Source organism: Xiphias gladius, chromosome 7 (genome assembly GCF_016859285.1).
Source record: "Xiphias gladius isolate SHS-SW01 ecotype Sanya breed wild chromosome 7, ASM1685928v1, whole genome shotgun sequence".
Lineage (NCBI taxonomy): Eukaryota > Metazoa > Chordata > Actinopteri > Istiophoriformes > Xiphiidae > Xiphias > Xiphias gladius.
In genome coordinates, this window is record NC_053406.1 from 4193102 (window position 1) to 4207813 (window position 14712).

Genomic DNA, 14712 nt, shown 5'->3' on the forward strand with positions numbered 1-14712 from the left:
GAGACCTGCCATCTTTAGTCTGCACACACACAAGCTGACTGGCTAATAAATGATCTCTGGAGGAGATGAAAACATATACATCTCCTCTGGAGGAGAAATAAGAACAGAGTTTGAAGCCCTACATGGAATGTACCATGTTTTAACACCATATTCTAAGAATTAAATCTTATATATACATTTCATAATTCCTGAAGAGGATGAAATGTCACTGGTGTAAATTAGTCACTTTCACCTGGATTCACCTTATGAGTCTTTTGCAAGAGTGGGTGGTTTCAGATTTTTCCAAGGAAGACATCAAGCAGAGAGGAGAAGACCATGGGCAACGGATAATATAGAGAGATACAGTCAGAAAGGGACAGACACAGGGAGGATGATACGAGCATGGAGGTGAAATACAGTTTAACCTTTTGGTGACGCACTGAAGATGAGCTAAGACAAAAGTGGCAATTTCAGAGAGATATGAAACCCAGGCTTTGACGAAGCCCCCACATCATCTTGATACAGTCTACATTTCCGGGGATAATTGGAGGAGTAGGTTATGACTCTCAAGCTATTGTTCCATCAATGTGATAATTAATGGCACGTAGCTAATCACACTATCAGCGTGGGAAGGTTGGGCCTGTATGATCCATTTTGCTTCCAAATCGATTGCGGGAAATTTCTGGTCCATGTTCCTCCTATTATAACAGATCAGTGTTATACTCTCTTAGACCATACCAGACCATGTTCTGTTCAGGCCTAAGAAAGAGGGAAAAGGAAGAAAGTGACCACAGGGTAAATAATGATTTCACACAGAGGTACAAGAGGAGATTAAGCCAAATAATCTACTTACGCCTTCTGTTACTGCCAGTTGTTTCCCAAATTCCTCCTTAAAGCTTTTTCTCTTATAACATTAAAAGTGAAAACATACTGTTGAAAATAACACAAGTATGTAAGCTAAGCAGCCAAAGAGTGTTATGTTAGAGAGGAATAACAGTCTGATCTTACATTACAGAAGAATATAAAGCGATTAAAAGTAGCTAGCTCCACCTTGACCAACTACAACATTAGAGTACTGCTTACGTGTGACTTTTACTTAAGTGAGTATTCAAAATAATACTTCCACAGCCGCATCAAGTCTATCTTCAAGACGCTTTTACATAGTTTTAAAAACATGTCACAAATTATTTAGGGTGTCAGGTCAGCCTGATTGTTAGCTTAATAAGCTAACTAGCTTCAGCTGATAAAATGTGCCAATGATGTCTGTTATTTAGGCAAAATCAACCGTTAGCAGCTAGAAATGAGAAGCCTGTTATTTTCTGCCTCCGTCTGAAACCACTGACCACCTGTTTCAAAACTTACTAACAATTTTGAGTATTACATCTGTCCTTTTTGTCACTGCAGATGGGCTGTGATAGTAAAGCCGGGCAAGGATTAGCAACAGTAACTCATTGTTGAACCCCTGATGCATCATTTGCAAACTAACAATATAATGTAAGTGTAAAAAGTCAGTTTATATCCATGTATGTCACAGATGACATACCCAGCCCTATCCCACCATCTGGCTGGTTGTTGTCCAGACAGGGGTGGATGACCTCCACTCGAAGCGGGTGCGTGTCTCTCTCTGTAGCGTGGGATTCTGGTCTGAAGCCAAAACGCATCGTGAGCTCTCTCAGCATCTCATCTGGTTTTTATTTGCGCACTTCTAGCCCTGCCTCTTTTTGTTTATTGCTTTACAATGCGCAGTGCGGGGTGCTGTTGGAAATGGTGGCTTGCCTGGGTAAAGCAAGGGGGAAGGGTGACGTAGGGGAAGGTCCCCAGACATTTCTCCATGCTGATAACACATCAGACGGAGACCGTCTGCAGGTTGAGATGTGTATAACTCGATTTTCTGGAATCATATAAAGCCACTTGTTTCCTTTTGAAAGCAGAAAAACACTTAGTCCAGACAGAAGGAGCTGGGCCGGGAGAGGGGAGGAGCAGCCAAGCACGGGAGGAGAATATGAGCTGTAACGATAAGATCAGTGGTCTCAAACAGCGTGTAACAGAGAGCCGAGGGCATCGCTGTACCAGCTGTGTTAACTAATTAGCACACTTTCTCTTAGAGAGGAGGAAATGGCCCGCTGCATAGGGTTGGGTTGGTGCACAACCCTCCAGGGCCTCTGTGGGAAGCGGTTTTAGACCACTTACCCAGACACGGAGGGGTAGCCTCATCAGCCTCAAGGCGCTTTTTTCAGATCATTTTCATTTATTTGCAAGAAGTTACTTGTCGGAAAGTTTTTAATAGTAAATATAAGCCATATGAGAAACAGGTGGTCAAAAAATGTACATTACTTTACAAGACCCGCTTTCTGTAATCTTATGGGAGAGCGATACTCCTTATTATATTTGTAAAGGACTATGTACAATATTAAATGTCATATAAATGTTGCCCTTTGATGTACTGTACCAAAGTTAACTGAAAGTGCAGGGCTGGTGTTATTTTAACATTTCTCTTATCAACAAATTCCATGAAAGGACCAGAGCCAACGATGTGTTTAGTCCATCTCTCAACAATATCTGACATCCCTACCCTGACTGTGGGACCAAGCTCCCAAGCCTTTCCCCTTGCCATAGCCAATGGCTTTCACATTTGGTCCCCATTAAAGATTGCCATCATTTTGAACTGTGTATGTATAATTTTATGTTTGTTAGTGCTGCTTTATGCCGATGAAGCTCTGATTAATCAAAACATTAGCAACATTTTGCCACAATATCTTAGCCTCAGCCCGTTAGTGAATCTCTGACCTCACAAATATACAGTATGGTTTCATTTGATAATTATAGCTAACATTTTTTTTAATGGCTCAATAATCTCCTATAACATAGAATAGTGTAACAATGTTTAGTAAGCATTGCTCATTGGAGCAAACTGCATTTGTTGGGGACTATTTTCAACAGCGGATTAATAGACATGTGGTTTGTACAGCACTAGGATGGTGTATGGTGAGTTTGAGCAGGTAGGGAGCTGAACATTTCCGTCAGGAGTTGGTGGGGAGCAAACAGATATAAAAGGAGAGTGAATATTGAACTTATATTCTACATGTGGCCAGAAACACAACTCTGAAAGATCGCTAATGTTGCTCTGCGTTGCTAGATATTTAAATAACCCAGTGTTTGCCAACACGTTAGCCTCATCACCTTTATAAGGGCATAATGATTAAAAACTTTTTTTCAGCTTGTTCTGCTTCCTTCAGGTGAGCAAAACTCAAATTAGTGCAGGTTTAACCTTGTACCAGACATGGTCATATGCTGTGTTCGCTTTGTGTTTTCACCTGTTTTTCATGTTGCTAATTTTCAAGTGGAAGCTCATCCTGATGTTCCAGAGAACAGCCTGTTTGCCCTTAAATTTCTATTTTTCCCACAGGAAGTGTGTTAAGGTAGTCGTGGTGACAATGATGCGGGGGGAAGGGACTGGAGGGGAAAAAACCTTCTTACTGCTTTTTCTTCTGCTTTTTTTTTTGTAGCTAAAGTTCCCGCCCTGACCTTAAAAGTGATGTAGAAAACCTCTACCTGAGTCTTGTTTTAGTCACATTTAAACTGGAGATGTGAATAACTGAAAAAGAAACTGCAGCAACATGTTGAGATCACATGAGATCACAGACTACGTGGTTCATGAAAGACTTCTTCAAATCCCATCGCAGAAAGGAACGACCATAATACACAAACACAAAAGCAATGTGAAAGGGGCATAAACCAGATGAGAGCTACAGTATCCAGACTGTTAACACGCTATCGGTCATGTCAAGGCCAGGGGCTAAGAAATGCAGCTGGACAGCACATGCATCTCTTTTTATTGTTTTCATTCTGTTAGAGTCACAGGGAAACAGAAATTTGATGTAACACTGACAGGGTCAGTCTGCTGCATAATGAGTACTTTTACTTTCGATACTTTAAATATATCTTGGTACTAATTCTTCCATACCTTTACTTTTAGTGGAGATGTGCGGTACTGAGTAAAATATTTCAATACTTTCTCCATCACTGGTCTCTGGTAACCAGTCTAGTAGACCCAGAGGCAGACTCAACAAGTGGGTAAAACAAGGTCTACGTGGACAGGATTAGGTCTGGCAACAGGAAGGCAGAGGAGAAGCCAAAGGCAGCCCCCCATTAACCTGCCCTTCATTCAGAAAGACCAACAAAATACTGCAGTTATACAGCAGAAAAGGCAAAGGTGTAAATAATAAGATTAATGATGTGATAAATTCCATTTATTTCAGTTCATTTCTGAATTCAGGCTCATGATATTGTGCACCCTGGCTCACTGTCACACTGTCATGGCATCCTGGGACACGTGAATAAAACAGAGCTGTCGTCGATCCTGTTAGTAATACTTGGTGCTTTTCCTGTTATGACAACTCAAAATGTCTGCTGTGAAAAAGTAATTGGTGTTGGTAGAATGGGAGTTTGACAGGCTGTTTCATGCTGTTCCCCCGGAATTCAAACCAAATACATAACATAGGGACAGATGAATCTGTGTGACCCTTGGGGAAAGTGAGTAAAACTTTTTTTTTGTATGGCGAAGTTTGACCCATGTTCACTGCTTTGCTTTGGGCTGCTCTGGCCTAGATTCCACTGGAGTCTCTCTGGTATGTGAATAAATAAATAATATTCAGCTGTCAACTGATGATGATAGTTGAATCCCACAAGTCTGTACCACAGTTGCTTGTTTCTCAGTAAACCTTTGTCCTAAATGAGGCATCCCACCTTGTGTGCGTGTGTATGTTATTTGTGGCTGATAATTGGCGTTGGCCCTCATGTCCCGTGTGTATTACAAGATTTGTTTCCATTTGTAAGGTGGAAAAACTAAACTTCTGATCTCAGTTTTTCTGTTTTATGGACCAGACCCCAGATCAGCCCTTTGTGCTCGGCTCACTCAATTCTCCGCCAATGCAGGCGCCCCACTGGGCTTATTTTTAGTAGAGGGTGAGAGATCCCTTTATAACTGGTTAAATTGGTCATAACTTCTACTCAGTGCTCAAATAATGAATGTGTAACTGATTTCCATGTCACACGTGATTCTACATCCCGATAACACAACTAACCAGCAGTAAAAATCATTTACAAAATACAGCATTTATTGTCCCCCATAATTTACATTATTACCAGCTGGAACTAGTGTCTGTGTGGGTCAGGGTGTAACATTTAGTGGGTCTGCTTGCAACTGGCTGCACACATCAGGACAAGTATTCAAAGAGAGAAACAGCGAGGTCTGTTATAGTTAGTGAAGCAACCTATTGTTTAAGGCATTGTGAATAATCTGCGGCCAATCCAGGCACAAGTGTGAAAATAGAAACATTACATTGCCACGCTGTTAGTGTGAGGTTGCAGGTTTATTATGATTATTTGGAGGTTGTTTAGAGTGTAAATGTGTGAGGTTATTGAATAGAATTATTATGTGCAGCTTCAGATATGGAATGAGTAACCACCCAAAGAGTTTCACGTGCAGTATAATAATGCTATGAAAAACTATGAAAATTTAAGGTAATGAGCTCTTGGCATTTATTAGTAAATGAATGAACAGTACAGAGAATTATCTAAAAATGGGGAAAAACAATTTATCAAGTTAAACATAATATTAGCTACAAACCAACAATCTCACTGCTGGACCTAAAAAACACACTGGCACTAATATTTCTTCATGCATCGTTCTCCAGTCTGAAGGCGGTGCTGTCAGCCCCTCCATCCAGCGGGGCGTTGGATCTGTCCGGTATCCCTCTAACGGCTCGAGACATGGAGCGTCTGGGTGCACACCTACAGCGTAATGCGTCCACAGTGGTCAGCTTGGAGCTGGGCTTCACCGAGCTGACGGACGAGGCCTTCCTCCTGCTCCTACCCACGCTGGCCACCATGCCACACCTGGAGACCCTGGCAATGAACGGAAACAGGCTGACCAGAGCTATTCTGAAGGAGCTGACGGATGCCCTGAAGGTTGGAAAGTCTTTATCGTTTGGATTTTTTTTTTTTTACAAATTTGTCAAATGTAATTACCATATAGTAATGCACTACTTTAGTGTAATTACTGTAAAAAAAATAAGACCCCTTTCTTTCTGTTAAAAAGAATGTTGTCACCTGTCTCACTGGGCTATATCTTTGTCCACACTAAAGAGGAAAAACATTTTGGAGAACAATTTCAGAGAACAGTTTTTTGCCATCAACTTTTAACTCATCCCACCATTTGTCTTTGTTAGAATCCGCAGACTTTTTTATCCACAGATAGCACAGATCCTGGAAGCCAAAGGAGCCACAAAACCCAAATTTAGCACAAAAAAAGGGATCCCAGGGGGGTGCTGATCTGGGACAAACCACTACCTGTCCCCAAATATATTCTCTTTGGCCTTAATATCTTATTTATGAATCTATATTTTCATAGTACAGAACAGTTAAATAAGTAAAATTAAAGTCACTATTAGCCATTTTCTACCGAACAGTTCTAGGTACTGATGAGCCACAGGAACTAAAGTCAGGGACTAAACTAACATTTGCACATCTATGTTTCCACGGCATCTGAAGAACCATGAAAATTAGCCAAATTAGTCTGACGGAAGTGTTTGGGACAACATTTTCACACGAGAAAATAACTCAGAGTTGTCATGTTTTTCTTTATAGTTAATTCTCTGTGACTCTGATGCCTAAACGGATGTTACACATGAATCTGAAGTCTAAAGTAATCTCCTTTCTAAAGCTCTACCCCCAGAGCAAAGGCTTTTTTGGCACCTGGAAAGATGCAAAATTTTACCTCTGGTGCCTCCGGTCAAAATGTAGGTAAAGTTCCTAAATTCCTAAAAATGTTATTGGTTCCCTAGAAAGGTTCATGCAGTGGAAAGACTCTAAAAGTTTTATTTTCAAATCTTTCTGTAGCGCTACCTGGTTGTAGTGCCAAAAAAAAGCCAAGAATGAGTTTTAAAAAGTCTACACGTAATAAGTTAAACTATTGAGACCATCATTTCTTTCTCTACTTTTCTTTTTTTTAAGTATTTTTATGCCTTTATTGTAGACTTGGCAGTAGATAGATGGAAGGAGGAGAGGGGAGAGAGATGGGGAAGATATGCAGCAAATGTCTCCTGCCGGCCTCAAATTCAGGACCTTGTGTTTCGAGGTTGGTGCCCTCGAGCCCTAGGCCACTGACTTTCAATTTGCTTAGAGAAGTTGGGGATTTGCAAGTTGCTTTCATGGAGTCTGAACTGTCTTGCAACCAGCATCCAGCAGCCAAATGTTTGGAACTATCAGCTATGTTAGCTACTGGTCGGCAGAAACACTGAGGATTTTAGCTCCATTTGTCATGGATGGAGGATCCTCTTTCTGCATTGCAAGTGTGTGTAAAGGCTGGTAGATGTGGACAGTCTGATCTCATTTGTTTTTGGAGATTTAATTAGCATGAGATGAGATGATGGTGATGATAATTTTAATACAGTATATTGATATTTTGTACCCTAGGATCCAGGAAGTTTCCCTAGTGTGACATGGATTGACCTTGGCAACAACGTGGACATCTTCTCCCTGCCACAGCCCTTCCTGGTCAGCCTGAGGAAGCGCTGCCCCAAGCAGGGCAACCTGCCCACCATCCTGGAATTCGGAGAGAGTCAGGCCAGTGACCCCCCTGAGAGGCTGAGGGGGCTTGAGGAAGAGGACGAGACAGATGACACGAACCGGACTGAGAGCATGGGCGAGCTCCGGTCTGAGGTGGAGGAGGAGCTGGACGGAGAGATGGAGATAGAGGAAATGATGGAGGAGCTGCTGGACTTTGACAGGGAGGTGCAGGGAAAGGAGGACGAGGAGGAGAGCATGTGGACCGTGGAGGAGCAGAGGAAAGTGGGGAGGAGAAGGGGGAGGAGAGAGGGGGAGGAGGGTGGGGAGAAGGAGGCAGAGAGGAAACAGCAGCAGCCAGGGAGGAGGGCGGTGATGGCAGAGGATGAGGACGACACGCAGAGCCGCTCCTCCCGTCTGTCCTACTCTAGCCAGTCACAACACTCCTCTGGAGCAATTGAGCCAGTGAGAGTGGAGGAGGATGACTTGACCGACCAATCAGACCACTTGACCTGATTGCTGCTCCCTGCTCCACTCTGCTCATATTTCCCCTCCTTTATCAAGTCTTTTGTGGAAGGACGCGAGAGGAGACTCCTGCAGAGGCTAACTGAGCGCGCTCAAAGTCAAACAGGCTGCAGTGTTGAAAGGATGTGATCCATATGAACGTGCCAATCGATACTCCCTCCAATGATCTGATTTGTGACCAGCCACCGCAGCATTCAGATACTGGCAGGGTGACAGCTGTACCCAGGTGACTCTTGGTGACTGTAACATGAGAAGACAATCCCCAACAGGATGTCTGTTTTATCGTAACTGTCTGCTGTTTCAAGTACAAATAGACTAAGGATGCTTATACATAGAATAAACTGATTAATTATATCACATGAGGCTTTTATGTATAGAATGTTATTCTTTATTCAGGTCTGTCCTCCTGGTAACCCTGGTAATACCTACATGTGCCTGTAATACATCCCAATACTGGTTAAAAGTGTTGAGAGCTCAAAAGAGACCAGAAAATACAGAAACAGAGACTCATATAAAGTAGTCAGGGCCCTTGAACCTTTTGAAAAATGTTTTTGCCAAAAACCATTGGAAATGTATGAAGTATCTCCCTCCCACACGTCGATGGCTGGCCAGATGGATGAGATGACAGACAGGAATCAAAAGTCAAGCCAACAGATTTGTGGAAATCAGTTGTTAACTTAAGAAGTGAACAGATGCACAGTCCTTTAGGGGAGGACAAGTGCGCTGAAGATGAAATTAGTCAGCTGAAACCAATAGCAGTAAACAACGTATAAAGAAATCAACACAATAAAGGCCTTGATGATTGTACAAAAACTGAGTGACGACAGTACAAGGTGCCCTGTAATGGAGGGAAGACGGCTTGGTGGTCTTTTTGCCATGTGTCCCAAAGTCCCGGGGTATCAAGTTGAAATATTTAGTAGCCTTTTTCTCATAATCCAGGTCATGTGTCACTCCACAGTACTGTAAACTAGTGTGCATCACATGCTTACAGTGCTTTATTTATATACAGTATAGGCCGCAGATATCCTTATGCAGTATGTAGCTCTCATCCACCTGGGGCTTTCCCTCCATGTGTCACTTATAATCCCTGCAAAGCTTTAATAAACAAACCGTATTTTTGGATGTACAGTATATGTATAAATATATATTGTTTTTATCTGTCCTGGGGTTGTTGTTTAGATTGTAGATCCGCTATTCAAAGGGGAATATCTCTCAATTCAAGGATTCATATTATTTTTGTGGTCTGGGATAGTCCAAGTAATATGTGTGTACATGAGTAATGCTTCGAACCTGTGAAAAAGCTGAACCAGACTCTTAATTTGTTATAATGAAATAATTTCAAGGCGCTGATTGGAAAGGTTTTACTGCTATGGAAAGGAGGATTTTGTTGAGACAGAGAACATTAACTCCTGAAGAAGAAAACCTCATCCTAAAGCAGTAAAAAATGAATAAGTGCATATATACAGTATACTTTTCCCTGGACAGCTGTCCCATGCACTAATACATTCACCCTTGGAGCCATTTGTGCCATTAAAAATTAAGGCTTTTTTTGATGTACTGAGGGCTCGCATTTACGTCACAAATCTCCCAGCAACCTCAGCTGACTCCATAATGGAGGTCCCTTGGATCACTGGCTGTATGGAATAATGCCTGACTGTAGGGGTTGTACAAAATAACAGAAACACAAGGCAGTATAATTCATGGGATACAACAATGCCAAAAACGTGATGAATATCATGTAAAAACAGAGCTATTACTGTTTTTTATTCTATGTACAGATGTTAGTGTATATTTTAAAGGGGCACTCCACTGATTTTACATATGAAGTTCAGTCTTGCTTGTTGTACTACTCAGCCTATGGAAACACTTGTATAATGTCTGCTGTTGCTCTGGAGGAGTTTTCCCGAGTCTGAGAAATATCCCTGATGATGTCATCAGGGTCTTCATATCAAACTTGAGGCTTCAGTTAACAGAAAGCCTGAGCTACAAACTGGGCGGAATGAAACAGAAGTAGTTGTATGATGCGTTGTCTGACCACGTCGGAAAGGCGAACGTTTTCACAGCAGCTGCGAACGGCCCCACTGGAAGGCGTAACCAGAAGCCATAGCGACTCTCGAGCAGGTTACCATGTTGTTGATGTTAAGCCGTGGCAGAGAGAACAGCAGTGGCGACATCGTAGATGGTAAGTCACGTGGAAAAACTCTTAAGAGATTCTCTGCAGAACTTTCCGCCATTGTTGGGGGAAACCAAAACTGCTGCTAAAGACGTTTAAAGTGTTGCACTTGGTTGTTCATATGAAAAGTGACAGAAAAGACAGTAAAGAATGAAGAAAGAAAACTTGATAGACAAGTTCAAACCCTGTTTACCTCTACACCTCCACACAGCTAGCCAATAATGGCATGAAGTGGGTGTGAAAGTCTTATTGTTGGGTTCTGAAGGTTATAGAAATGGTCGGACATAGACCGACCCCCAATTCCAAGGAGGGGGTTCGACCGTGTGACAAGCAGTTCTGACAGAGTATGCTGAGGCCTTAAAAGTCAGGACATCTCGGACTCTGCTGCTTCAATTTTGTGCATCCTTTTTTCTATCTATCTCTCCATACTAAATAATGCTAAAACATTGGAGTATCCCTTTAAAATATTGTAGTTGTTACTTATTTTGACAATTGCTTTGCAGTAGCAGAGGTATTCATTGTACTGAATGACAGCCAGTTTCCCACAGTATCACATGCACAACTATTATCTCTCTTAGTACAAAGATTTTATTGAAACCACATTCTGATGAGCAAGAAATAATGGTAACAGTTTATAATACACCCCGTGATTTACAGTGTAATTTCACTGTATGAATCGGGTGCCAATAAAATACTTACTGGTTCCTACTGGTACTTAAATGTAGGTGCAGTGGAAGAAAACCAGACTATTGGGAAAAAGAGCAACAACTGGGCATTTTAGAAGAAAGAAGAAATAAATTAAAACGTTAAGTGTTTTTGGAAATACTGGGTGCCTACAGGGTACAGTACTGGAAACACAACTGACATTTGGGGAAAATTGGGGTAATAACATTTTCCTTATTGTGTAGTTAAAGAGTAAAAAGGGGGTAACGGTTGGAGCTTGATATCACAGCCACATACCTGGTTCTTGCTGTGTTCCTTTCTAAAGATTACCTATGTTCGATCCACCTTCATCTATATGTTTTATTATTGCATGACTTTATTGTGTTATAGTTTTTCCTCCCCAGATGACTATAGATGCCTTCCATAGCTGTGCATTTGCAAAAGGTTGCTGGGTTGTTTACAGGTATGTTTGTTTTCTAGTCCAGCCTACCTGTTATGACGTGCTGCAGTGCTGGATGAACATGCCTGCATTTCTTGCCCTGTCCTCATTCCAAAAAATACAATGAAGTAGAGGACATGAGAGTAAATCGCTCGAGCGTGGGTCCAGCCTCTCCTCTTTTCATACTGTAAAATAATGTTTATTAACATTTGTTAATAAGTGAAACGTCAACATGTATTTTACATTACACAGGAAGAACCAGGTACACAGGCTGTAATATAATGTGTGGCTTCTCCCCTTTTTACTCTTTAATTACACAGTGAAAACAGGCTTGTTAACACCATTGTTCCCAAACATCGGTGTTGTTCCCAGTACTGTACCCTGTATGTTCCCAGAATTTACAAAAATACCTAGAATATGATATATTTCCCCTTTCCTCTAAAATTCCCCATCATTATTCCCTTGTTCCACATAGTCTTGTTTTCCTCCAATGTACCTACATTTAAGTGCCAGTAAGAACCAGTAAGTATTTTATTGGTACCTGATTGATACAAATAAATTACACTGTAAATTACAGGCTGTATTATAAAGTGTTACCAAAATAATCTCTACAACCTTTGTGTGTTATCTAAAAATAAACATATAAATGAAGAATTTTTAGAGAAGAGCTTGATCAATATAAATCACTTGATTGGAGTTATGCCATTATCAAAATAAAGGATACCATTCATACTGAGCAAAATGGCACAAAAAAAAAAGGCAACCAACCAACTGAAAGTAAATTAATACATTTTAAATAAGTATGCTCAGACTGTTTTGGAAAACAACTCTGCATAAAGAAATCAACCTTAAATTTATTATACATTTTTAAATATTTATAAAATAATATAAAAAAAGCATTCCAACCCTACAAGTCCATGTAAAGCATTTAAGTCTGTGCAGCCAAGTCTTTTAACCCACCTTGTACAGTATCTGTTTGTCAGTGAAGGTATCGTGATAACTTACTTTGCTGATGTGCTCAGAGGCGACTACCTGACAATATGTGGGTCATATACACATGCCACTTGAAAGCTTTCCATACAGCAAGCGGCTCCTTGGTGCCTCATCGACACTAGCCTGCAGGAGGAAGAAGATTGGTCCTTGGGAACCGCGCTGATTATCAATATTCGAAGCCGTTGTGTGGAAGGACATCAAATACTGATCATTGTGCAGCGAGTCCAGATTGTACTGTAAACGTTTGTGTACCGTCTAGTATTGGTCAGTGTGAATCACTGGTTTTATGGACAGTATACAGTTAGAGATCTGGACCCTATTCTCAGGGTTAGACTGACTCGATGCGGTCTGACCCTGCGACACCAATGACTCTTGTGGAAGGCTGTAGACTCTATTCTCAGGCTTGCTGTGGCTTTCTGCATGCTACTGTAACAGGACTCCTGACTGCAGAGAGAGAGTTGGGCAGTGGAGATCGGAGATAGGCGTACATGTTTTTAATGGGCTGAAGCCAGGTACTTGACTGCTTTAATATTAAGGTCACTGCAAATCAAAGCAAAGAGATCACAACTGGAATTAGGCTCATATATTAACATAGATGTAGGCTTTAGATTTGATACCTTTGGTCCATTGCTAGCCTTTGATGTAAAAGATTCAGTGCAGTTTGATCTTAAGCTGTTTGTCTTGTGGAAGTATTCGACCTGAACTCATGCAGCATTTTGATCTGATTCCACACAAGTATGAATGAACATGCTTTTTTAAAATCATTCACGAGGTTTCAAGAACTCATTTTAGGGATAAAATACTGTTTCCATACTGACAAGAATAAAGTGTGTTAGCAACACTGAATAACTTGTAGTTCTTTTTGAATTTATTGTCTGTAAAATGCTTGAATATAAATATACATAAAGAATTTGCAAACTGGCTTCAACCCTTCTGTTGGTAGGAGATGAGAATTTTGACCAAAATCTCCCATATCACTCAGCTTTACTTCATCCACCGCAATTCTGTGTTAATAGATTCTAGTCACATGTCTATAGCTCGGTGATGATCTCGCTCCCGGAGTGCTCTCTCTGCTCGTCACCAATGGCAGCATGACTAGTCCTTTCATGTGTTACAGTGAGACGAGAGATGGGTGAGCGCCGTGGGTGTTCACCTTGGACTCAAATAGCAAGAGGGGCTATGAATGCTTTAAATGACCAGAGGATGTGACGATGCTGTGTGTGTCTTGCTCAAGAACTCTGATGGTACATTGTGAGATGTAAAAAGAAACAGGGTATGTGAGTCTGAAGGCATGAGTGTCTGTAGTCTTGGATCTTTTCTCTCTCCACGAGTTCCTCTTCTGTACCTATTTCTCTCTCTTCAGTATACGTCTGAATTATTCTCTATACACTATCTTCCTCTCTCACTCCCCTGTTCCAAAAACTCCCATGGATCTTTTTCTTTCATGCCACTTTATTGAGATAATACAACAAAACGAATGCTCTGTGGATTCATATACTGGTGAAATTGTAAAGCTTTACATTCTCTGTTATGCCATGGATCTAACCAATAAATTCTATGATATGAAAAAATACCCTGCCTTGTTTTACTTTTGTGTTTGAATGTGATGACTGCTCCAGATCTGTTATCCACAGCAAATGTTCAGATTGTAGGTGTCAGCTACATCCAGTGTGGGGTCCAAGAGAGCAGCACAAACCATACAGACCTCAATGTGGAGGAGCATCCACCACCACTACACCTACCATCACGCTGTAGTAGTATTAAGTTTTAAAAAGAGTTATCTCTGCTTTTTACTGTTTTTTTTTCAACTCATTTGATTTTGTACTGCATCTCGCAATGTAAAAGTCCTACATGTACACCATTCTTTCAAATGGTCCAGTAATATTAGTATTATTGCAGTGGAGCTTTTCATTTTCCATAGTTTACCTCGCCTGTCTGTTTATCAGTGATTCACTTACACCCCTTACACATGATGAATTACAGACTTCCAGACCCCAAATTTAGGAACATTGCACTGATCCAAACTTCCACTAATATTTTCAGGCAACACTCAGACATTTCTCCATACATATAAAGTGTGTCCTTTCTGATTAGGCAGGTTTATAAGTTGTAACAAACCAAAGCATTAATAAGAACAACTTTGAGTATCTAGGTTGTGATAAATCTCTCTTGCTGGTGAGTCATTAATATTCAAGTCACTAATAAGTCAATACTAGTAAAATCATCTGTAACTAAAAATGCTTGTGTTAAAAGCCAATGATGGTTACCAAATCATAAAAACAAACTAGATACAGTGTGTTTATTAATGAACTTTAAAGGTGGTTTCAGTATTAATGCTAAGCTAGGCTAATCACGCACCAGCTCTACTACCATA

The 14712-nt window shown here is 40.9% G+C and overlaps 1 protein-coding gene across 3 annotated transcripts in view; it reads left to right on the forward strand.

Annotated features, from left to right (window-relative positions):
* The window catches only part of lrrc75a (leucine rich repeat containing 75A), a 54042-nt gene extending 44846 nt beyond the window's left edge, over positions 1–9196 (forward strand). For all 3 annotated transcript variants that reach the window (XM_040130639.1, XM_040130640.1, XM_040130641.1), the window contains 2 exons: positions 5676–5949; positions 7456–9196. In XM_040130639.1, the coding sequence (XP_039986573.1) occupies positions 5676–5949; positions 7456–8061 (880 nt within the window). In that variant the 3' untranslated portion in view covers positions 8062–9196. The remainder of the gene's footprint in view (positions 1–5675; positions 5950–7455) is intronic.
* Positions 9197–14712: the final 5516 nt, after the last annotated feature.